Consider the following 25,768-nt stretch of genomic DNA (forward strand, 5'->3'; position numbering starts at 1 on the left):
GGCACCATGAATGATTTTACCCTCCCTGATGGAGGTCTCTGTGCTGGTGAGTGGTGAGAAGGAGCAAGATGGACTGAAATGTGCTGCCATGGTCCACCCTGAGGTGCCATGCGAGCCCACAATGGGGCATGTTCACCAATGGGGCAGGAGCATGCAACTATGCCTCAAGCCCAGCACTCACTCATTCCTTTTCTCCTTGCTAGCGATGCTAATTTTTGTGACACTTAAGAGAACAACCTAGGATGAGACACTCGAGAGAGGCTTTGAAGCAGCCATTGCTTCTGTTGACTTTTCATTTTGTTTCCCAGGGAACCAACTATTTTGGGTGCGGGTTTCTCTGAGCCAGGCTGTGTATTGACTCGCAGTCCAACACTGGAGCTGGGTGAGTCCCTCAGCGCTCACAGCAGCAGGGAGGTTTTGTCATCCGATGGAGTCTGGTCTTCCCATGATGTCCTCCAGCACCACAAGGCTGGACCCAACGGCTCGAGGTCAGGAAGGAGGTTAAACACCTCCCTAGACTGGGGCCCAAAAGCCAGCAGGAGGTCTGGCACGAGGCAGCTGGGGTGGCACATGCCTGTGTCCCAACGTTGTTCTGGTGCTCACGTCCCCGCACGAGATGGTGGTGACGGCTGCGTGCCCCTCACACGGCACTAGGAGGTGACAGCCATGTCCAGGAGCATTTGCTGTCAGCCATGCTTGGCCGCATGCCTGCTGGCACTTCTCTGGGATGACGGCTCTGCTTCAGTCACTCATGGTTTATCACCTCGGAGGATCCCTTGCCTCCTGGGATTAACTTTTGGATATGGCAGCTGTGTGCCCTGTGAGCAATGTCCCTTCTAGGAAAGCACGTTAAACCTGGACTCAGTCTGTCAGCTGGATTTCAGGGTGAAATCTGATGTGTCAGTTGTATCTGCCCAGTGTAAGAAAAAGAATAAAAAGACAAATCCTACCTGCTGTGGCCATCTGCTGAGGTCAGGAGGACTTCTCCTTACACAAGGTCTTGTGTCAGGGGCAGGGAGGTGCTGGGAGCCAGCCCTCGGCTTTGGAGTTCATTCCCTCCTCTCCCACCGCCTTTACTTTTGTCACCCTGCTTGTCATCCCCTCCATGCTTGCGTACACGTGTCCCTCTCCGCCCTGTTTGCTTTTCCCTCTGCCTTTACCAGGAGCTGCGGGGGCTGAGTCACCAGAGCCCTGAGCTGCCACCGAGGCAGGGAATCTGACAGCCCGTGGCACAGAGCCTGGTCTGGGGCTGAACTGGAAAAAAAAGCATAGTCCTCAAACTCACAGCTCAGCCAGACTCAGGATTTCACTTCTAGTCTGGCTTTCTTCAGATGGCTGCCTGTGCTCTCACGTGCTTCTCTGATGTGACTTTCGCTTTGGGATGCTAGCTCCCGTCACTTTTTGTGCAGACTTCTGTGGGACTCAAAGACTTGGTGCTTTGTGAGAAAACCCTTGTGTGTCGCAAGGAGAAAACCCCGTGCTCTGCCCCCTGAAGGTGCACGCCGACCCGCACCGCTCTGCTGGGGCTCCTGTGCTGCACCCTGCTCGCAGCGCGAGGTCGGCTCGCTCAGGCAGCAACCCCCAACATTTATGTGGTAAATAATCCAGAGCTTGCTACAAGTTAGTCGGGCTCCTCTCGTAGGAAGCCCGCATCGTTCTACAGGTGGTAGCCCGAAGTCGTTTCTCAAATTTTGCTAAGTCAGGGCCGGCAGTGGAGAGGAAGAATATTGAATTATGGAGACTCATTTTGCATGCAGACATCTGACCCGATGGCACAGAGAGCCCAGCATGAGGCGAGTGAAATTCCATCAGAAGGGTTGATTTCCCAGGTCCATACGTGGACGGTTTGTTAATTCTTTTTCTCAGAAGTCTTTATTATGGAGAACAGGGGTGTGTGCTGATCGCACGCTGTTTCTTGGAACTTGATGGGAGGCACCGCACCGGGAGGTAGCTCGGGATGGGAATCTGAACAAAAGGTGTTGCTTAAGCATTTTGAAGAATAATCGAGCACTTGTTATGCAGCCTGCTTAATAACCTGAAAGAAGGATCCTTATCAGGAGGCTCCACATGTTCTAGTTATTCAACTGCCTTCTTATTTAAATAAAGCCTAGCAAAAGTGTCCATGAAAATAAAATTACCTCACAGAAGACAGTATCACTGGGGTCTGCCTGCTCAGCTCATTGAAAGTTACCTATTTTCCTGTTAGTATGCCTTCCTATCCTTTTTTACAGGGCTGTTGGGTGCCCCTCAGGATCTCGAGGGCAGAGACTGGGCTGCGTACACCCAGTGCTGTTCCTGCCGAGGTACCACCACGACGAATGGGGCCATCAGCTCGTCCCTGCCAGCCGCAGCTGAGCGGGAGCACTTGGAGCTCACGGGGCTGTGCTGTGTGAGCCGGGAAGCATCACGCTCCTGACGAAGAAGGTATTGCTAAAAATCAAAATGAACGTCAGCGGAGCGTAAGAAGCTCCGTGTGGCTGCTTCCTAGGGAACGGTGCTCAGCGTGCGTGCGCGAAGAAACCGCTCTGGTTTGTGAGGATAACTTAATGGCTCCCTTAAAAATAAGCCAAAGCTCACTGGCTTGCACTTGCCGAACGGCCAACAGCAGGGATCCTTACCACGGGACCCCCCCAGAAAAAAACAACAAAAGAACATTGTTTGTCAGGAAATAGCCCTGAAAATACACCCTGCAGGAGAAGCACTGCTGATGGCACATCTCCCAGCTGAGGCTTTCCCCTGCCCCGAGCCCACTGGTGGCCGTGCCCTGCGGCAGCAGCCCCTAGGGCAGGTACGTGTGGTGGGTGGGCACACGCTGCTCGGGCAGGGTGATGGCAGCGCTCACTGAGAGCAATAGGCAGCCAGCAGGCGGGCACAGCCTCTGGGTGCTCTGGAAGGCGCTCCTAGGAGGCTCCTGGGCATCCTGAATGAGCCTGCTGCTAGTGCAGAAGAGCTCTGGGCAGCATCCGTGAGGCTGGTGCCTGCTCTGCACACCCCAGGAGGACGTAACGCTGGCCATGGCAAGGTGTGCTGGATACTGCGCCCCCCCGGCCACTCTAGGTCTATGTGCCTGTCCCTCTTCTGGGCAGATGGCTGGTCAAGGACTTGGCTCATTCTGTCTTCCGTGCCCTTCTCTGCTCCTCTCTTCTTTTTCCTGTCTCATGGCGCTGATTTTGAAGTGGATAGCGCAAAGTAGCACTCGAGGCAGAGAAAAAAGGACCCCGTAACCCAGAATGCTTCCTACACCCACAAAAAGCCTTCACTTTTTATTGCCCCAAATTCATAAAGACTGCTTTTCAAAGGGAGGTAGTAAAAGTACCACGCTTCAGCAGGTTCCAATTAGAGACGGCCTAATCCAAAGCGCATTGAAGTCAATAAGAGACTTTTTGTCTCCTTGCTTCTGGGGCCTGGATCCGACATCCATGTCAGAAATGGCATCTGCAGCATGTGCAGACATTTTAATGCAGTCACTGCTGCAGAAGTGCCAGGAGCCTTCCCGCGCCATCAGCCCCTTCAGTAACCGCTCCGCTACACTGATCGTTCAGCCCTCCCTGACAGCTTCAAGGGGAAATTACCAATTCATCTGTCTCACAACTAAAATGCCAGCTTCAAAAGTGAATTCTGCTAAAATACATACTTTTTTAATCTGGAAAGAGGTTTTGAAGGATTATTTCCGTTTCCAGCAACCGTGCCTCTTTTTCAGAAAAATATTGTATTCAGGCCAAAAAAAAAAAAAAAAAAGCCAAATCACTGGGTTTATTTTTAGGTCTATTTATCAAGTGATAGAAAGGCACCTTGAAAGTAAAAATTATTTTCGTTTAGTGAAATTTGGACACTCATTGTAAATTCACAGAAAGAAAAATCATTGTAAATATGCAAACCTTTTAGGAACTGCCTTTTCAGCTCTACTTCTGCTGTGTGTTGAGATTAGTCTGTGGTTATTGAGAATATGGAAGCTTATAAATAGATTAGCTCTCAGAGATTGTTTTTGTTTCCATTAAGAAACAAAATTGGCAGCATGACTGTATTTAGATCAGATCAGTGTGCCTTTTATATTCTTTGAATATAATATGACTTTGTTTATTTTTCCAGCCTTTAGCAAAATGTTTTATTCCATAGATTGATGGCTGCTGTAGCGTATGACTCAAGATGGAAACTCCCCCCGCATGATCTGGGAGCAGCAGCTCGAAGATGACTGCATTTCAGTTTTCCTCTACACTCCGGGCACTGTTCGGAGCAGCATGAAGCCTCATTGACCCGCCTGCGCCCCGAGGAGGTCCCTCCTTTGTGATAGCCCGTGTTGCTCGGTGCAGGTGGGAAGTAGTGCTCTTAGTCCTTTGCTATCGCTGTGCTAAAAGTCCACCTGTACTCGCAGGGTACAAAACAGCTTTTATAAAGCCTGCTTACCACTGAAGAGAATTTAAGTGGGATCTCAACCTCTCCTTTACAGACCAAGGAAGAAAACCAATGGCTGCTTTTTCCAAGGACTAGAAGTCAAGCCATCCATTTCTGTAGAAGGTCCATCAGGGGCCACTTTGCTTTCCTCTCTCAGGCCACCTAAACGCTGCCACAAACCAGAATATAGCGGTCACACAATTTTCACTCGAAAGGCTTTTTCAGCTTCAGCTAAGAAACCCCAGTGCATCAGAAAACACTTGTTGCTGGCCATATCCTGCCCCTTGCTGAGCCCCCATCCCAACCTGTGGTCAAGGTGGCCACAGGCCCCCCTGCCCACCACGAGCAGTGGCCGAGGCAGGGCTGGGGTCCGACACCAGAGCTGCCACCAGGTGTGGCGGGCAGGGAGCCCCATGTCCTCACCCCAATGTGCAGCAAAGGGAGGGACAGGCGCTCGCTCACGGGGCTGCCTCCATCCTGAACAATGAGAGCTGGAGTCACTGGCTTGCCTTGTGAGTGACATTTAAACGAATAACATTTGCTCCCAAATTAGCCAGAGAAGAACAAGCCTTTTAAGATCTTTTGGCTGGCTTAAGAGAGAATGAGAGGCGTTGCTATACATCTGAAGAATTAAATTGTCTTAATTGCATCCTTGTGTAAAATAAAGCATTACATACAGAAGAAAAACATCTTTAAATGGATGGAAAAATACACTGGATTAAAGGAATACTACTGTCAAATTAAATGTGTCCCTGTATTTGTGTGGTGTAAAAACAAGCTTCAGTAAAACTGAAGAGTCTAATAGGAACATTTCCATGAATTTAAAAATAACAGCAATGGAAACTGTCTCATAAAATAAGTAAACCTCTCCCTTCAATATTTGCAGCTCAAGTATTTCAGCATTAATTTAGGGCCTGGGAATGTGAAAGTAACTATAAATTATGAATTCAGCGCTTTGTTCTACAATACGAGAGACCAGGTTTTAAATTCCTTGTCTAGTCCCGGCTCTTGTCGTTTCAGAACCACTGCTGGGATGCAGAATTTAGCCCATTTAAAGATCAGTTTAAAGACTATGGAGAAATTACCTGTTATGATAGTGACCCATCAAGCTTCCAGTGGTCCATATTAGATACCTGGAAGGATACCTTTCTTGTTAGGAAGGCTTCTTTGGCATAAGATTTCATACCTACTCCAAACTATTTTCTTAAAAATGCTCTATATGGGCTAGTTATGGGTAATCTGACATTGGTCTTGCAAAAGAAGAAAGTAAAATCCAAAGTTAATCCAAAGAAGAAAGTACCAGGGCCTGTGAGCACACCCACTATTACACTGCTTTACTGCCGGGACTGGTCCTATTTCCGAGCACTGTGCTCAGGCTGGTTTAACCGGGGATGGCTCTCTTGGCCACCCCTTTGTGTTCAGACCAGGGCCGTGCTGGCTCAGAACACGATAAGGTATTTGCTTTTACGTGATGGGGAGCTTTCTCCTGTAAGTCAGGCTTTTAGTAGTTTCTCCTGCTCCCCATTTCCAGCTTTTGTTCCTCCAAGCTGCTGCCACTGACACTGCTTTGCCCCTCTTCCCTAACGTGCCAGTCACACTACTGCTTAAGTCCCAGCAGAACAGGCTCAGAGTTCTCACATCCCCTGCTCCGAGCCTTGTCTACATGAATTTGTGAGATGTCTCTACACCTGCTCTAGGATGGTTTTCAACAAAAAGTATATGCTGGCATTAAAGCATCATGAAATAGCAAAATAAATAAATAACAAGGCCTAAATTGTTTATTGTTTATTTTGGACTTCCTGATAGACTTAAACTCTGTAAGTAGCTGTAATAGGATATAATTAGTTAAGATCTGAGTGAGGTATAACAGGATCATGATTTACTGAAGGTCAGATCTGTATACAGAAGACTAAAATACCATCAGATTGCTTCAGGACCTGCAGGAGAACTGATCCTGCCAGGATATGTTCTCTGTTTCCATGCTTCTGAAATACACGGCAGGTAGGATGTCCTTAAAATTTCTTTGTCTTTCCTAATTTCCCATCTTCAGGAAAACTCTTCAAAAATCTGTGTAGAAGAAGAATTTTTAGAAAAAGGCAAAAAGGCTCATTCTTTCTCTAGTATAGAATTCTGACAAGGCTGTTAATCTGTTAAATTATATGGGCCAGATCCTATAAGATGGGAATTTATCTGGCAATGACTCTGTATAGATTAAATGGTCTACCAGAACTTGCTCATAAATAGACCTGGAAACCGTGCATCCAAACTTTGTTCCTAATTTAAGGTACAGTAAAGTGTCCAGAAAGAATTTAAATTCACTCAGCCTCTTATCATCAGGTCTCAGAGAGCAGCTGGCCACTCCTGGATATATACCATACTGCAAAGACCCCTTGGACATCAGCTTATCTTCCAGTTTATTAGCTGAGATAAACATAGACAACCTAGAAGTCATCTCATTTCATAGGCACCTTCTTGCTCTGTTTACCATCCCCTGCCCATCCTGTGATCATTTTTCTGCTGCATATCTTTCCAGAGAGTTCCCCACCCATGCTATGCTTAGAGACAGCATACAAGCACAGTGCCCGTCTCCTTGGAGAAACCTACATCCATTAAATAATAATGGGAAAAAACCTCACAGGCATGCCATGTTCCCGTTACTTCCGCTTGGGGCCAGTTTCAAAGGTAGACTAAGGTGGCAGCCATCTACCCTAGCAAGAAACTGTATGTGCTAAAACTTCAACAAATGTGAAATGGGCCACCTGCAATAACTGTTATAAAATTGTTAAATTAGTAACAGTGATTATTCTCATTTCTTACTGGGATATCAGGGAACTAGCACGGAACAACAGTAAAAAAGGCTCCTATACAGTCCAGAATATAGGTTAAACCAAGTGTTGTGCCCGCAATGAAACCAGAAACCTTGCTGAACTCACTGCAGGGCCTCCTGCTTGCAAGGACTTTAAGTGTCACCTTATATCCCCGTTGGAACAGTACAAAAGCGAACAGGAAAGAGTGATCCATTTTTTAATGCCTGCTAAAAATTAATCTGGCGTGAAAGGAATTATAAATCACAAGATGCTACAGAAAACTGGAATGTATAAGCTTAATAAAATCACAGTTCTCAATCCCAGTTCTTCCAGTTTGATGCACCAGATCTTCAATACATCTCCGTGAATCCTCTTTATTTAATTTAGCAAAGTGTGTGAAAGCTCCCAATCAATAGCAAGGCTTCACTCGAGCATGTACTGTATCACAGAAGGATCCACTTCTTCTGCCATCAGACCGGCTTGCAGACTTTGGATTGTTGCTTTTTTCCCAAAACGCTGTCTCCACAGGACAAATGCTGCTACAATCTGTGACTGCACATTGTGAGGGTGATTGACTTTACATCGATAGATGTCAGTATGGGACAAACCCAGGCACAGAACAATATGCTCCCATTCAGGTCCCAGTCTCTTTGCAAGCTTGTTCATCTGCTGATCTGTTGGTGAGCTCTTCAAAATACATGGTGCAATTTCAGTTATGTCTGTAAAAAAAAAAGAAAAATATGCATACACATGTCTCTAGGCAATGCTGCAAATATTAATGTAAAACCTTGACAAAGGAGAGAATAAGCAAAGCTGAGGTGAAAGAATTAATTAACTAGAGAAACAGAATGCACACTCAACCAGAAAAATGAATTACATAATCAACCAGAAGATTAATTAGAGGAAAACTAATGCTCAATGGACCTTATTAGAGAGCCTGGAGCTTCTGAATGTCAATAATCCAGATATCAGAATTCTACTCTGAAGCCAAGACTTTCAAAAGTAATTATAGATTTTGGGGTAGTGAACAAGAAAGGTTTAAAAGGAACGTGCTTCCAGCAGTCAGCACCTTCTGAAAATCAGTCTGGTTGTACGAGTATGAAACAGTGACAAATGACAAATACAGGACCAGCAATACCTTATTGCTCCTGTCGTGTGACTCTCTGTTTATACACTTCACAGATAATTGATTCCTTAGTTACCAGGTATTGCCCCATTTTTTTGCTGATGGCTGTTCACAAGAAATTTTTCTGTCTCCTAAGATGCTGCTTACCAGAATATATTACCCTTTGTGCCCTCTCATATGTGGCAAATCCATCTTTTTTTTTTCTTCTTCTTTTATTTGAATAAACTGATAAGCATGGTTCAGGTGAACCCATAGGAACAAGCCATCAACACGGTTTCCCAAAATAAAGCATAAATGTAGCTGTAATTATCATCGGTAAAAAAATCTCTTAGGTACCGAGCCAAGTATTTCTTAAAAATACAAGTGATCTCTTTGCTATGGCAATCTGGTCATTTCAAAAACAACAAACAAACAAACCAAATTAATTAAAAAAGTGTGAATAGCAGAGTGAGACGACAGTGCTATTCAGAAATATGCTGCAAGGGTTCCATCCCACCCAACTATAGATAGCCCCTCCTGAACTCATCATGCTATGATTAATTATTGCTAAGGAGAGAAACAGGCTCTGCTAGGAGACAATCCATTTCATCAGAAAGAAGATGTCTAAAATAGACCAGATGAATTGCTCCTCTAAAAATGCACATTTCTCTCCGTTGACTATAAAAGGATCGCTGGGTATAAGCTCAGATGTTGACGTCGATGCTGTAAACACCCAGTGCTGGTGAAATGGTTCTCTGCCTGCAAACTCAAACCACAGACCAGCTGCTTTAAAAAGGTGCATTTAGAAAAGCAGCGTATCTGTAAAACATTTTCAGTCTCTGATACCTTTTGAGATCACAAGCTGAAATGAACGGTCAATGCTGGCTGCAATTGCTACTCTGCTTTTGTCACTGAAGATACTGCGTCAAAACAGAGCAAAAATATCCTCAGGAAAATGCTAATTATAGCCTGCCAATCCGAAGCAGCAGCCTCCCTCCAGAAGTGCTGCTTTGCAAAATCTAATTTATAGCTCCCATACCATGCTCACAGTCTCTGCCACAGCAGAGCAGCAACACCTGAAAGTACCACTCCTTTATTTCCTCAAAAACAAAACGATTTTGCATAGAATACCCAGCGCCTGTGAACATTTGTACTGCTTGAGCCCAATCATACATGAGTGCTGCACAGAGATGCTGTGAGTAAAGGCAAAATTGCTTTCTAAAGAGTATCTAGGTGTCATGGTTTTGTCTGGGATAGAGTTATTTTTCTTCCTAGAGGCTCACGCAGTGCTGTGTTTGGGATTTTTGATGAGAATAGTGGTGATAACACACGGATGGTTTCAGTTGTTGCGGAGCAGTGCTCGCACAGAGCCAAGGCCGTTCCTGCTCCTCGTGCTGCCCTGCCAGCGAGGGGCTGGGGGTGCACCAGGAGCTGGGAGGGGACACAGCCAGGACAGCTGGCCCAGGCTGACCAGAGGGATGTCCCACACCGTGTGGCGCCATGCTCAGCAATAAAGCTGGGGTAAAGAAGGAGGAAGGGGCGACGCTGGGAGTGATGGCGTTTGTCTTCCCAAGGAACCGCTCTGCGTGACGAGCCCTGCTTTCCTGGAAGTGGCTGAGCACCTGCCTGCCGATGGGAAGCAGCGAATGGGTTCCTTGGTTTGCTTTGCTTCTGCACGGCTTCTGCTTTACCCACTGAACTGTCCTTATCTCAGCCCGTGAGTTCTCGCACTTATAGCTTGCTGATTCTCTCCCTCATCCCACCAGGGCACAGCGAGCGAGCAGCTGTGTGCGGCTGAGCTGCCCGCCGGGACTAACCCCGGCCACTTTGATCTTTGTCTCCGGATTGCCAGAGGAACTGGGGCAGCGGCTGGTTTGGGAGCAGGGCACAGGACGCACCGCTTTCCCCACAGGTCACCGAGACAGCCCAGGCTGTCCCAGCTACGACAGCAAAGGCTGAGCATCGAGGCCACCTTTTGGCCTCAATGGATCGTGAGACAAGAGGGTGCGTGCCGGGATGGCGGCCCCAGGCCACGTCACAGAGCTCAGGAACACCCGATCTCCTCAGGCCTTATCCGCGGGCACTGGAACAGGTACGTCTGTGAAGACAAGGCCCCGTGGCCTACAGCTGCCCGTGCTGCTGGCGGTGTCAACACTGGCAAAGGAGGCAGGACCTAGGTGACCCTGTCAGCCCTAACACTGCTCTCCGAAGAAGGCTGAGCAGGACTGGTGGGGCTGTCCTGCATTACACGTGATGCCAGTCCCACAGGAGCACCAGGACATCCGAGTGCCTTTCATGAATGCAAATATGAACACAAGTGTTGGAGAACAAGTAAAATTTACAATAAAAATAGCTACACCGTGCCAACAATCTGCTCATACTAAACCCCTGGGTTGTCCCATGGTCAGCTACGAGGCAGAAGCCCTGTGCCCCAAGGAGTATGACCTGCCAGCCTGAGCCTTTTGCTCGCACACTGGCATTTTTACATCCAGCAGAATGATTTTATGGTACTGAAATATGATCAAGCAGGGAGGCCTAACGACAATACATGTCAGCTTGTCCATCCAGCCTTTGATATCAGGCAGATTTTTTTACTACAACAAGTATCTTGCCTTCAGCCTGTTATCAGCCCTTTAATAAGAATAAGAATAAAAACCATCCAGGAAATCTTTTCATCTTGAGCTAGCATCTGATTCTAATACGGATGCAGAAAATTCTGGGACAGAAGCCAAATGTTAAATTTAATACAAAGGCCTGTTATTTTAGGCCCATTTTATTTTCTGTGATAGCTCTTTTTCAGCTCCCATACAAAGTCACTGAGATAAACTCCAGACAAGTATTACATGACAGGTAACATTATTTAGAGGCATACTGAAATATTTAGTGAGACCATTTCGTTATGGCAAATGCAAAATCATATAAAGGTTTGGATATGATCTAGGACTAATAACACTTAATTTAATAAACACAAGGGCATTTCAGGTAAAAGGGAAATACATTTTCAGTCCTCAGCACCCAAGCTGCTTTGGACACACTGCAAAAACATTGAAGACGGCTTTGTAAAGTTATTTTTACTATAGACCCTCACTTATAATCTGCATTGGTCAGGAACAGGCTGAGGGAGGCAGCAAGATTATAGAAAAAGTTTCAATTATGCAGATCCTCTGACTGCATTTGAGAACTACTTTTAGGAAACCGAGACCTCAATTTGCATAAATCCGAAGCTCTTCTAGCTTTAGGCGGATCCCCTGTGAAGATGTACATGACAACATAGACGCGGGCTTAGGGTCAGAGAATTTGTTCCACACTGTTGGAAGAAGTGGGGCCTGGGGAGAGGAGAACTAAATGGCATCCAGGGTGTCACTGGGCTGCCTGTTTCTTATCAGGCTTGCCGCAGTGCTCTGAACAGTATCTTACACAGGGACCTGGCAGGTGATGAAGGGTTTCCCTGGGAAGATCATTCGCAGCGTTTCTACCTCTGGTGAGCACACCAAGTGAAAGACCACAACAGCTGTGGACATGGTCTGTGCTGTGAAGTGCCATGGCTGCGTGCTGTGGAGAGAGGGAGCCCAGCCTGCTGCTGCTCACACCAAAACCACCAAGCGCCTGAGAAACGGCGAGCTGACAGCTCTTTGCTGGGGAGCGAGCTGACCTGGGTCTGCCTGCCAGATTGCTGGAGCAACACTGGAACCATGAAAAACACCTTTCTCAGGGCTGGAAGCAGGGGGGATGTTATTCACCCTGGTTTTGGAGTAGGAACAGACCCAGAGGAAGAACTGCGGCTCCTTCTGTTCGAAGTCGCAGCACAAAGGAACAGGTTTCTCCCCTTCTCCACCTGCTCCTTGCCACCAGCTCTAGCTGTTCAAGGAAGCTCATCCACCCTAAACCTTTATCCCATCTGTTCCAGCTGAAAAAAACTACTTCTGGCCTGTGTGTACATGTGTGCTTCCAGACCGCTGCACAGAGAGATACGGCCATGCTGGTGAGCGTGGACAGGAAACAGACCTGGATATAAATAGAAATTATCAGAGATATGGACCAGACAAAACAGAGTAACCCAGATACCAAAGATATGGCTGGGGCAAAGGCATCTGGTTGCCACTTCTGCATTTCTTTTCCTTCAGGACATTTCCAGCTTCCAGCATGAGACTACAAGATGTTGTAACAATCAGGGGGGTGGAAAAGGAACTCACTCCAGCTTGCCCCACTTTGGCGGAAGTGGGAAGATGTAACATAAAGTCCAGTGAAAATGGGCTTTGAATCACTTAAAAACTTTTTTTTCACTTTTTTTTTTTTTCTTTTCTTGTCACCATCTAGGTGACAAGAAAAGCTGAGATCATCTCAGTTGATGGCTGTCTTGAGCCACTGGGAAATCTTTATCATCATCAAGGAACTGACTTGCTCTCTATATCGACAGAACTCAGTAGGGATCAAATGAGCTTGGCTCCAGCATAGGGCACAGCAGCGAAAAGCATCAAGGCATTTTTGGGTGATCTGCAAAGTACCCAATTGATTCCTCAGAACCGCCAGCAGCCCAAAATGACTTACGGTTTTGTACAAAGCACTCTCCTTTATGGCAGTATGGCTTCTCTGTGTGTGGCAAAAAGCATCTGTAAGAGTTTCAGAGATCTTCCTCCCTTACGCAGTCAATTCATTTTTACATGATGTAATGATGTAACGAAAGGAAAAAAAAAAAAAAAAAGACTTTCTGGCTTTTGCCATCTGCTATGTAAAAGGTACTTTGATGGAAATAATGTACCTGAATCCAAAATGATGAAAAAGTCCCAATCAGCTACCACCTAATCCTGTGAGGACAACTCCATAGCAGTTCAGGATACCATTAGGGAGCCAGGGATAACATGGCCCACTTGTTATCTAATAACTGCTGGTAAATCTGCCCCTTGGGAAAGGATGTTCTGGGGACTGGTTTCTTCTCCCAGCACCGCCTCTGTATTTTATCTATTAAAATGACCACGTACACACTCACTGGATAAGAAGGAAGAAGGAGACCTGATCTCTCTGAGCTGTACATCCTAATGCCGAGATGCACAGACATGCTCCACTTCATTTCCTTTCTCCAGGTAAATTGTTCCAGCAAAAAATAGAAAGATTTCCCTGGGAAGGGTCAAGAACACTCCTTAGCCTCCAGAATGGAGCCTAGTGGAGAGAGAGAAAACTCTCCTGGGAAGAAAGGGGTATGCTGAGACACAGCAAAATTGAATGCAAGAGTCCTTGGCTGAAACAATGCTAGGCGAACGCTCTAATTATTGTATTATCACATTGCAAATAGGCAGGTGATTCTGGACTTCACATCTTGCACAGCTGGGAATGAGACTGCAGAAAGGAGTAGTTTCTTAGGTATGCATCTGGCCTCAGCATCTCCTGTTGGTAGGTGTACGGAGTCCTTCAGTGATCTGGACTCAAGTCCCTAACATTTTTCACTTGACCCCCTAACCAGAACCGGCTCATAATATCTAAACAGTTCAAAGCAAGCATTTCAGAGTCTTCTTTAATCAACTTTCCTGGCATCTGGAGTACACTTCTTCCCTGAGAAGTGCTAAAGTTAGAGCAAGCAGTCCCACAAGCAACAACCCAAGAAGCCTTGTTCCTACAGCTGACTGACTCCTGCTTCAGCCACATTCCTCACAGGGCCTCTCCAGCTGCCTACTAATTCTCAAGAACTTCATGAAATCAGTTCTCTTCACAACAGCATCTAGGCAGGCTTCCTGAAGTTGGCCAACAGATTTAGAAGCTCCTAGGGGTAGACGCGTACATACAATGGCCCTCAGAAGAGGAGAGCACTGTAAGCAATACAGTAGGAAACCGCACCAAAGATGTTGGGAGCTCCCAGCAACAACACTCCACAGAACAATCATCAGTGATGCGCCAGCAGCCAGTCACATTTGGAGCTCTTCAGCTAAAGGAAAACACATATAATGAAGAATTTGTGCCAGCCTCTGCTCCCCTCCAGCCCCTTCCGAGTGCAGCACACTTACTCAACTAGTATGAACCACGGACACAGTGCTGGATCCTGAACGGGCATGACCGTGGTTGCCAGACTGTGTGCTGTGTATTTTGGCAGGTGTGTTATGTTCCAGAAATCGTTTAATGACTATATGTCATAATAGCAAACAACTTGCGTATAACCGTGTAGATTCGCTGTAAAGTGTAATCCCCTTGGCCCGAGCACAACAGCCAAACTGGGTCTGTCATGAAGCAGAACAGCACTGGGAGGATCAGGTTGGGACAAGCTTTCAAGAGCACTGAGGTGGGGTTGCAGAACCTGAATTGGAAGGTGAGTGTGTAGCGCCCCTGGTAAAGGAGGGAGCTGAGACTTCAGAGAGCTGCAGCCCCTCACGAGCTGCCAGAGACCCTGGATAAAAGGGAAAGAGATTACGAGCCTTGAGGGCTCCCAGTGGGTGCTGAAGTCAAAGACCAGAAGGTGAAGGTGGTGATGGTGAGAAGGGTGGAAAAAACAGGTTAACTGCTGGATAACTGCAGGGGGTGGGTTGGCTGGATTTGCTACAAAAGGGGATGGGTGGTGACAGTGGGCCTCCTTTTGTGCGCTGCTCTTCTGCTTTCTTCAGCTGTTCCCTCCCAGCCCTGTTCTAACAGGCGGAACGCAGGCAAATGCCTGCCCTCCTCACACAGCACATCCAAATTCACCAGCACTAAGCCAACCTGCGGCAATGGATGGCTGGAGTGCCAAATGGGAAAGTATCATGCTAGATATACAGCATTTGGCAGCACTGCATGGGGACTGCAGCGCTTATTCTGTCCTGTGCAAATTAAAAATGGTAATGAAGCACCATAAGGTTATTTCCTTGTTGTGAACTTCAGAAGGTCTGATTCAGGACCCATTTAACATGAGAAACTAGCTCAAATCACTGATCAGTAAAAAAAGTAGAACAGACTATCCAGAAACCAACCCCTGCTGTATAATTTGGGTGTTGTTTTTCTTCTTGTTGCTGCTAATTAAACACCAGACTGATTCAAAGGCAGGGAAGAGAACACTGGTGTTTTGTAACAGCTCCAAATAATCATGCTCCAGGGAACATGGAAAAATATTTCTCTTCCATATATCACTGTAGAGCTATTTTTTCTATAACTCTGTGAACAACATGGATCATGCAACCCATCCAAAGTATATTGAAAACCACTATGGTCCACCTCCTGGTGTCACTGGGGATCAAAAAGTGTTTTACCAGGGAGCAAGAAAAGCGGAACCATATCCTGTAAAACCTGAACACTGACAGCTGACCCCATTATAGATATCTTTCTGTACATAGGGCTAATACTCTCAGATTAAAATAATTTACAGAAAAAGATTAAAAATGACTTAGAGAAGATGTACAGCCTTCTGCTTTTAGCATGTGTGCAGCTGTTTCTCTGTCAAGTTCGCAGACTGTGGTCATTGTTCCACTTCTTTGTGCTTGTTGCCTCCTCTGTAGGTTTTTGCTCACTACCAAAGAGACAGCCATGCCTACCTCTTTCAACCCGTTTGAGTATATCAGAGGACACCATTTAATGATGACTGCCAAGTATACGATGATCTCTGCTTGGGAAGTCCCTCTCCTTCCACAAAACTGAATCAACATGGGAAAATCCTAGGGATGGAAAACCTACACCTTTGCAGGAACAACAGGTCCAATTAGCTTCCCAAGAATGCCTGTATAAATCCAGAATATATACTATCTCCTCTAATGCAATCAAAATCAAATCTCGGACAATTAAATACTCAGACTGAACTACAGAACGGAACCTGTACCATAAGCACATTTAAAAAAATAAATAAATAAACCAATGGTAGAATGCTGCACATTTTTTCCACTGACTACACTACAGCAAAACGAAATTGACAGAGAATTTTATGTTGAGTGTATGCCATAGGTAGGCTTCACAACTGAAGGATTTTAAAGTTTCTGTAAATTGATAATTTGTGGTCTGATGAATCCACATAGTCATTAATATACAGAATGTGTATGTATAAAATCCAACCTCTGTCAATTAGTGATCATAAAATACACTTAGCATAAGTGAACTTCTATTATGGTAATTTACATTTCCACTTCTCATAATTAAATTATCAAAGACACTAATCAAAATGAAAGTAAATATAAATTATTAAGATTGGCCGTGTTCTTCCACATCGTGCTGTTTTTTTAAACTTGCACTACAAGATAGGAAGTTCTCTGTCTTATTTTAAATAAATTTGAATCTAATACCATGGCAGTCAACATGCAGAAAAAAAAATGTGGCCATGATTTTGCAATAATCAAATCTATGGCAACTTTAAATGGTCTCCCTCAAGTGAAGCAGAATCCACCCATGGTACCAAGTTCAACTCCTTCCTGCCAAAATCCTCCGGGGATTCTGCATTACTGCAGTAATTAAAAGGTACCTATATCTTCATTCACTGGCACTCTCTTCTCCTTTGTGCTCTCTAAAGCTCCATGCTTTGTGACGTTAAATGCATTTTTGGTACCGGGGTATGAAAAGAAGGCAGCATAAAATTTTGTAAATTTACAGGCAATTCAAGAATGCAGATGTTCCTATTTGGCTCGATACCAGCAGCAGCTAGTTCATGTATTCTTTATCACTTGCTAATGACTGCATAGTAGCTGCGGATGTGGCAACAGACTGCTAAAACCTGAAACATAAACATTCAGATTTTGTGACAAAAGTTTTCAGTTGTATTCTCACTAATCAGTTCCAGTAGCTGCCCAGTTTTCTTGAACTTTTCTGTAATGTGTCTTACACGTTTTGTACTTCCACAGATTTCTGCAGTATTACTGATGGCCTTCAGTACCAGCCCATGTTTAATCCATGTTAAACAGATTGACAGGGAATCCCCTAAATAAATCCAAGCTGTCTTAAGTTTTCACCCTTTTCAAGCCATAGGAAGCAACCCCTGTGTTTGAGGAGCTGAAACAGATCCACGTTTCACTTTTCATTTGCTTTTTTTGGGAAGAGCAGGGATGAAGTTTCAGCAGCTAATACTGTGGATTTTATTCTGTGTCCTGCGTGAAAAATGAAAGAATTACAATCCTATCTAGTATTTCTCTGCAGTTGCATACCGTGAAATCAGATAAATGATTCCACAAATAAAATGGTGGCTACAGATGTATACAAGGAAAATAATATCTGTGTAACGAAAACACAAACACAAGAGGTTATAATACCTGCTCTCTTTTTAGGCTGGATTAACTAAGCATTACAGACAAGATTGGACTGAATTATACTGTGTTTTTATACTTCTTTAGTTTTTGCAGGATTTGATACTGCTCTAGTACCTGAAGTGGAAGCAAAATTTGCTTGATATTTCCTATAGATTTCCATATTGTTGTCTGTAAATAAGCCATATGCACCAGCACTGAAGCCACAGCTAATGACTGCATCCTTGCAGTGACACCTTTGGTATAAATTCATGAACAAGCATGGAATGTCACACTAAGGAAAGAAGCAACGTCTAGTTAATGGAAAAGTTCTCAGGAACACCTGAGCTTTTAGGAATTATTTGGAAGAACTGCTTAAATACAAATACTGAGCATTCAGATCGTGGCCAAAGATTTTTCCCAATATGCCTTGAAAAGTTATATGGAAAGAACAGGTGTGCCCATGCTTTTGGAAGCCAGGTGCACCCATTTGCTAGCACAAAGCTACCTGATTGCGTGATAGAGCAGAGACAAGAGTCCCTGGCTTACAAGCCATCTGTCACACCAAGAGTCAACACTAGAAATAATGCTGAAAATCACATTCTAAAGTACGCCAGTGTCGATGTAATTTTGAATGCTCTGCAGTTCTTAGTGAATTCAGTGGAGTTCAATAATACTCATGACACATTCAACCATTAATTACCAGTCTGAACCATACAGAGCCATCATTTCCCTCAATCAAGTCTCTTCTCCGTACTATCACAAATAATAATTAACAATCGGTGGATGGTTGTACGAAGCCATGACGATCATAAAGCGCGTTAATACTCGCAGTAGACTTCTCGTGGTTCCATAGGAAGCAAATGTTTACCCAGGTGGGCAGGGCAGCTCTGACAGAGCAACTCACCCACTCTAAGTGCAAAACAAAGACAACTGGAGCAATTAATGATTATTTTGTCAGCTACGTGACAAACTCATCATGCAACTTTTGTCACGGGGATTGAAATTTAACTTCTTGTGACAGAAACCACTTGAATGCTTATTTTAAATAGCTGGAGCTGTCTTTCAAGGAGCTGAGGCAAGTATTAATGCTGCTGTTCCTTTGCAAGTAAGAACCACGGCAGAATCTACAGGATGTTTATCTGCTGAGCACAATAAGTAAGTATTTTTTTTCCTAGCAACTTTCCTACCAAGAAATCTTTCTAAAGGCTGCAGCATTTCAACAATAAAATCATGCGCTTGGACTTAGCTGTGGATGTTTCTCTCCTGCAACAACAAAACTAACGCTGCCAGCATGAAGGGCTGTTTTGTTATGTAACACAACCAGTCACACATTTTTCCCTTGCAGGACTTAAACCAAGTATGACAACAAGCCATTATACTTAGCCTTGATAAAACTGTTCATTCTGCCTAGAGATTTTTCTTCGAGCTGGCTCTTCTTTTTGCTTTGGCTTCAGTAAGCCAGAAATATCAGAATCAAAGATCTGCACAACAGATGGAACTCGGTTCAGAAGAATGCCTTTGGCTGGTGAAGATCTTTGCCTGGCAGGTGTCAAACCAAAATTAATACTGCACATATTATGCTTTACCGAGTTTCAGATTTTAGCCAAGTGAGACTGCGTTCCTTCCTGACCACAAACATATATTAATAGAACGAGCCATGCAGAGCAAGCTAAAACAGTGCTATCATTATGCTGAATCCTTCACTGCTTGGCATTTTATTTAATCATTTACACCCATGAGAAGCAAGTAAACAAAGTGCTACCAACAGGTTAGCTGCGTGTCTCTCTATAAACGTTTTGCACAGGTCCAAAAGACTTCACAAAGTTCGGTAAGCAACGTGGACTTAGATCCCTCCTGTTTCTTTTTCCCTCCTTTTCTTGTGTCAGGGCCTTTTTCCTTAAAGGCTTATGAACTTTAGTAGAGTTTCTGACATTTCAAAATCCACAGGAAAACTGGTACTAAAATACACTGCTCGGCTACGGCCGGTCGCTATGCCTGGCATGCCAAGCCCCAGTTTCAGCAGCCCGAGTCACAAGGCAGGGTTTTCCATAGGTGCCGGGAAGGGGAGCTTCAGGTGTCATCATCTGCTCCTCTGCATTTCCAAAGGAGTGGGAGGTTCAGCATCACAACCTGCCCTCTCTCGTGCCAAGTCACTTGAAGATTTGAGGGAAATTTATCGGGAATCTCATGACTTGTTTGACACAGCTGTACTGCCTAAAAGCAATTTCGGCTGACTGATGGGACAGTAATTTTAAAAGGTCACAGTCAAAGGACTTTTAATGATCTGTAAGGCAAACGTCAGATTATATCTGTGTGTGCATATGTGCATATATATACATACGAACATTTCAAATTTCTTAATAAAAAAGATGAAAGTCTCGTAGGTATCTGCAAGTCAAATTCACTCCCTTTTTAATTTCATTTCCACAGATTTGGTTTAGGGAACTGGCACACCACCCTTTGAGGAAAAGTGATGGAAAGAGGACAGTGGGTGCAGCCATTGCATACCCAGAGGACCTATTCCACCGAGCACTTTATGCGACCGGGGGGCCGGTGAGTATTTCTTTCCCCTCTTACTCAGTACTGATCTAATGCCCGGCAGGATTTGCTCGCTGGCGTGCTTCGTGGCTGTCTGGGGACACGGCACTCCGACCAACTGCGCTCATTAAAGGTCCCAAGGCAGTACTGAAAGTAATGAGGTGACTCACTGCCGTAGCCATGCGCTTGAAGGCTGTGGGCCCTATTACTCTTTTTCTCACTCAGGAATAGTATTTTGCCAAAGCAACTGAAGCAAGTTCAAAATCAAACAAGCTATTAGCAAACACGTGTATTACTTGGGATATTTGTATAAGATTTATGCCAGTATTAGTGGCACAATTCCTATACAAAACATAAACATCAAAAAACTTTGTGCTCAGATGATTAATTTTCCTATCTCACGCATACAGAACAATGTTTTCCCTCACAGCTTTCTAGTCTACTCACTGCCAGATTTTGATCCAGTATCAAAATTTCAGTCACTTCGGCTTTTGTGTGTAGCAAATCAGAAATAAAAATGTCTTAACATCAGAAATGAAAAGGCTGGAAGATCAGACAGACCATAAAAGATTTGTTTTACTTGGTTTGGGAATTTTACATAACTATGCTTAACCTAAGTAAGATTGAAACAAAACCAAAAGGCAAAACAAGAAACTAGACAATTCTGTTCTGTCCCAGAGATGCAGAAATACAAACTATGTTTGTATCCCCATGTGAGCCAAAGCTGAAACTGTGCTACGAACAAGCAAGACGGGCTGCTTATTTGCTCCACAACTGTTCTTGACATGACAGCTATCTCCTAGAGTTAAAAATGGAAAAGCAATCTCAAAGAAGAAAAAAAAAATTCTTAAGCAAACATCTTTCTAGTTAACAAACTCATAAACAAAGAGATCAGGGCTTTTTATAATGCTGACAATTTTTGTGCTAGAACTGCAAACTTCACTGTTTTTCTCTTCCTTCCTTTTTCAGAGGAACTGCTAGGTACTGCTTGACTTTAATACAGAAATAAAACACGTGGAGAAGCAATGACCTTCTAATTGGTTTCGGTGTTAGCCAAGGCTGAATATTTCGAGCCTCACGCTAAACATGTTACCTAATTTTGTGTGGGGGTTGCAGTAAGAATAACCAAATGTTTTTGAGATGCAAGGCTGACACATTCTGAGAAAGTGTCCTCAAATTTCCATTTGAGGAAATACAACATACCGCATCAGCATATGTGAACCAAACTTTACTGTGTAGCAAACTACACAGAGCCCTGCTACCTAACCTGACCTTCCACTTGCACATTAGTGTGCATAAATATGCTAATAACAGGTACAGAGGGTTCATGTGCAAAGTTGACAAGTTCAAGTGCAGAAGACAGATGAAAATTTGGCTTAAATGCTCCAGTTTTCCCTCAGTTTGTGAGATCCCAGCTTTCTAAGATGATTATGAAGCCTTGGAGTTCTGTCCTAAAGATGTAAGATTGATTTATTTAAACATCTTTATTAATTTTTTTAGATTGAAAATGAGGTCTTCTTGTCCACTTGAAAGAGGTCAACAAGAATGTGAAAGTACCTCTGACTCGGGCCTTTTAAGACACATTATTTACTGCTATTTATACATATAAATTGTCTTAACTCTTTAGCCACACCACGAAAAGTTCTTGCTACAGACACCTTGGAATCTAAAGATTTATGAAGGTCTTCACTTCCAAAATTGCCGGAATGAGTTGGGATACTCAAGGCAAAAACTGCAAAGAGCCTCAAGTGGTTTCAGGAAATTCTGTGCAGATAGGCTGTGAAACTGTGGACAAGAATCTCAATAACAGCACAAGAAGACAGCAGTCATCTTTAAACAAGCCAGATACAAAATATTTGACTCAACAGACCTCTGCCATAAACCAAGCAAGGAAAGCACAAGGAATTTTTAATATTGTTCTTTGTGTCTTGCAATTATTTCCACACGCAACTGGAGAAACTTAGGCAACCAAAGGTGCTTGCATCTGTAAGTGCTGCAGGAGCACGCTGCCTACAGGGAGCAGAAGTGTGTTTGGAACTACTGTGTTCAGCTTAATGAAGCAATTTCAAACAACATATAAAATTGTTTCAGATACACAACTGTAAAAAAAATCATAGCTCTGTAGCCCCACAGACTGCTATTTTAAAGACAGTTTCATTAAGAAACACAGCTTGAGAATATCTGTCAAAAAAGATCAGAGCTTCACGGAGGGACAGCAGGAGGCAGCTGAAGCAATCTGCAGCACAGCCCTGGTGCTCATCGGTCTCTGACCCTGAGAAAAAGTGTAATTACTGCATGAATATACCTATTAGACTAAAAGAGAAAACCTAGGGAAAGGCAAAACTCTGCTAGAAAGAGATGGTGAGAACTCCACTGGCTTTATGCAAGGGCCTACAGCTCTGTATGTCCCAATATGATAAAACTTTGTTAGACTGACAACACAACTGTGGCTTTAATTTGAAGTTCACATTTTTCTATGGGAATCATTAAATACGACGCACTTGCCCTGTTCTACAGAAAAGCAAATCTGCCTCTACTTTTTATTCCTCTGAAGCCTTAACTTAATTGTGCAACATTTGATTTAGAAATATATTTGAAGATGTTTTAGGTATTACCTCACTTGTACACCATCCCAGGCTTTCCAGGAAATCTAACCCAACAGCCTTCTAGCCTTGCTTATATCTGAACTACTGTATTTTATGGCTTCCACACTGTACTGTCTGGAAAATCCCAGTGAGACTGGCCTCACTGTATTAAATGTGAGCATGTAGGAAGGACAGACGCTGTGCTGGAGAGTTTTCAATCTCAGGCCTAGACCCTGAAAAAGGCTTCGCACGTATGAATTTATGTATGCAGAGAATGCCATCAGAGAGTTCCAACAACTCTGAGGAGCCGGGCCTACACAGGTGAAGAAGAAGAAGCATTGGAAGGGAGCAGAGAGACAGTAAGGAACAATCCGGGTCATCCACACTCCATTTCCTGCTCATGACCACTGCTTTGACAGGTGTCCATCTTCAGACGCTGGTGGAGATCCATTATGCCTCTGCTGTTTTAATCATAAAGCTTAATTTATGAGGTCCTAGAAATGCAAATAATAAATTGTCCCAAATCATTGTAAGTATGGAACTGAAAATACTGGAATTTGAAACTCCAGTGATATACTGATAAGCAACGGGAGCAGACTGATGGTCAGTAGTTCTTTGAGCTAGAAGGGCTGGAATGATACAGAGACTCTGTCAGACACGTCTTTGTTACCAGGCTGGGGCTCCAATCTTGCAGTTGTACTCAGTGCAGGTCCTCCTGACACGCCTGACCCATGCAGCTGAGGCTCTACACAGAGGAGCTCCCCCACACTTAAACTGCTGGATGGAAACAGCGAGGTTTCACCCAACCGTGTTTCACATAACTTCAGTGACCACCGGTAACTCATTAAGGTATCTGTAAGTATCTCCCGTCTGTGAGGCATTCCTGCCACAAGCAGTTTGCTCCTTGCCTCCTCCCGCTGCTCAGCCTTTGCAGGTAACGCCCCGATACACAACCACCGCAGCGGTCCCTCTGTGTGACGCATGTCATGCTGCACGGAGGTCGGTGAAGTGCTTCACCCACGCCAATAGCCCTGGTGGTTTGTTTTCCTAAGGCAACTGTGGGCCTTTGGCACCTTCTCGTTGTGGACACAGGTGCCGTCACGACCGTTTCTCAAAGGAACTGCTGCCTTCACGAAAAGCTACACCAAGACGACAGAAGATTGACTGCCACAGCCTACCCGTGCATCCTTCAAAGTCTGCACCTTGCCTCCACTCTGCCGGTTGCTTCTAGTTTTTCATAAAGCGGAATTCAAGACATTGAGATTAATTTGAAAAAACACCTTTGAGCCAAATCCTGACGTCTGCACTTACACAAAGTAATAGATTTTCCCAGGCAATCCACAGTGTGAATTGCTTCTGGTCTCCCACTCTTAGCACTGGCTTAGATCTCCTGCCGTCTCATCCATCCCTCCTCTCTTTCCAGCCTTGTGCTGTGGCTGGCGAAGGCTCCTGGAGCTGCAGCAGTGTGCTACCCCCGCGCCTTCACGAGGAACACAGGCCCTCCTGATCACAGATGTGCAATATGCAGTTGTCTGTCACACAGTCCATACTGGCCCAATATGCAGTACTTTGGCCAGATGGGTGGAATCTGTTGTGCCAAAGGTGTGTTGCAAGCTTTGCTGTAATAAAAATCCCATCCCACTTTTAAACAATGAATTTCTTTTCTCTTTTTTTCTTCTTTCTCTAGCTTTTTCGCTCCTTCCCCTCCCACTTTTTCAAGTGGGAAGGAAAGCGACAGGGAGAATAACGATTTCCTCAGCTTCTGTTGGAAAAAAAAACATACAAAAAATTCCACCACGACACATTTTTCTTCTTTTTTTTTTTTTATTTTAGTGAAGTTGAGAATCCATTTTTTTTATTAAAAATTTCCTACATGAGTGCCCAGCTAATACAGGCATTTGGAGTTGAAGGCAGCAGGGAGCTGGTAACTCTCTACCTCTGCTTTGTTTATCAGAAAGCCCAGCCTTGTGTGTGGCAAGAGGTCAGCCTGCATTTTTCTCTTAAACTGCATCTTCAAAAAATGTTTTTCGGGGTCTAGGATGTATAAATCACACCCCATAGCCCAGCGTGGAAGCACAGCTTGCGATGCTTTCCTTCTGCCAGTTGGCTTTACACACCCCCGGTGTAATCCCCACCGTCTCCGCATGTTAGGGAAGGAGGGAGAAAAGCCCCCGTGAATTATGAGACGACCGGGTTGGACAAAAGCGAAGCAGCTTTCCCTTGTGCGGAAGGAGAGGCAGAGAGAGGAGTGACCAGCGAAGGGCAAGACACAGTCCCCAGGACCACAGACTTAAATGATTTTGATGTGCAGAGGCTTGAGCAAGTTTGGGATCCCAGAATCACTGAGGAGGGGTGAGCATGTGCACGCACTGCACGCTGCCTCTGTTTCTACTCGGGAGTCAACCTTGTTTAAGGCTTGCTTTGTCTTAGCAGATGGCAAGCACGACGGCTGCTGGTTTAAGATTTTTCTGCCAAACCAGCCCCCGGCTGTTTTCAGAAATAAAGAATGCTGCTCTCTTTACCAAAGCAAAAATAGCTCCTCTCCAATTCTCTCCCTCAAACTATTATCTTACGTGTTTCAGGAGTAAATATCTAGCCAGACTACATAATTGCCATTACACAATTTTTAATTAGCTACCTACAACAATCTTCCCGCTTTAACCGGTGGTGGCGGTGCTTTGGTTTTGTGGTTGGGTTTTTTTGAGGCTACAGCAGAAATCTGAATTCCCAGCTGGAAAATCCCACAGTTCAGAGCATTACAGCACCAGGTGCAGAATGCGACCTGTCGCACTGGTCACACTGAGTCTGCCACGAAAAAACTGTTTGTGACACAAGAACGAGCCCAGACCTCATTTGCACTAGCAAGTATGTAAGGCAGGACTGCACCAGAGAAGACAGTGACGGAAACACATACTGATTTAGTTCATTCCTTCTGCTGCTTTTTTTTTTTTATTTATTTATTATTATTATTTGGCCAGGAACCTCCTATAAAGTTTGGCTGTTAACCCAACCTGCCCGTGCCAGCAGAGTCTTCAAGGGCATGCTGCAACTACCCGGCGGCACGGCTTCTTCTGGGAAGGCTTCCTTCCCACAACGCAGAAGGGCTCCCAGATACTGCGAGATGTAACTCAATGCCTCCCTCAACCAGCAGCAGGGCGTTGGCTTCCTCATGCTCAAAAACTA

The 25,768-nt window shown here is 44.7% G+C and overlaps 1 protein-coding gene and 1 long non-coding RNA gene across 5 annotated transcripts in view; one reads left to right on the forward strand and one right to left on the reverse strand.

Moving 5' to 3' along the window:
* Positions 1-7,400: 7,400 nt before the first annotated feature.
* CRADD (CARD and death domain containing adaptor protein) overlaps positions 7,401-25,768 on the reverse strand; it is a 75,925-nt gene continuing 57,557 nt past the window's right edge. For all 3 annotated transcript variants that reach the window (XM_083821590.1, XM_083821592.1, XM_083821591.1), the window contains one exon: positions 7,401-7,918. In XM_083821590.1, coding sequence (XP_083677716.1) covers positions 7,623-7,918 — 296 coding nt within the window. In that variant the 3' untranslated portion in view covers positions 7,401-7,622. The remainder of the gene's footprint in view (positions 7,919-25,768) is intronic.
* LOC310893108 lies at positions 7,936-25,768 on the forward strand. Of its 2 annotated transcripts, none has more exons than XR_014578714.1 (3): positions 7,936-14,599; positions 15,756-20,015; positions 21,501-25,768. It is a non-coding gene; the product is annotated as an uncharacterized lncRNA (long non-coding RNA). The 2 variants fall into 2 exon arrangements; XR_014578715.1 differs by having other exon boundaries at positions 15,756-18,617; positions 19,893-25,768.

The sequence above is a fragment of the Anser anser genome (genome assembly GCF_964211835.1).
Source record: "Anser anser genome assembly, chromosome: 1".
Lineage (NCBI taxonomy): Eukaryota > Metazoa > Chordata > Aves > Anseriformes > Anatidae > Anser > Anser anser.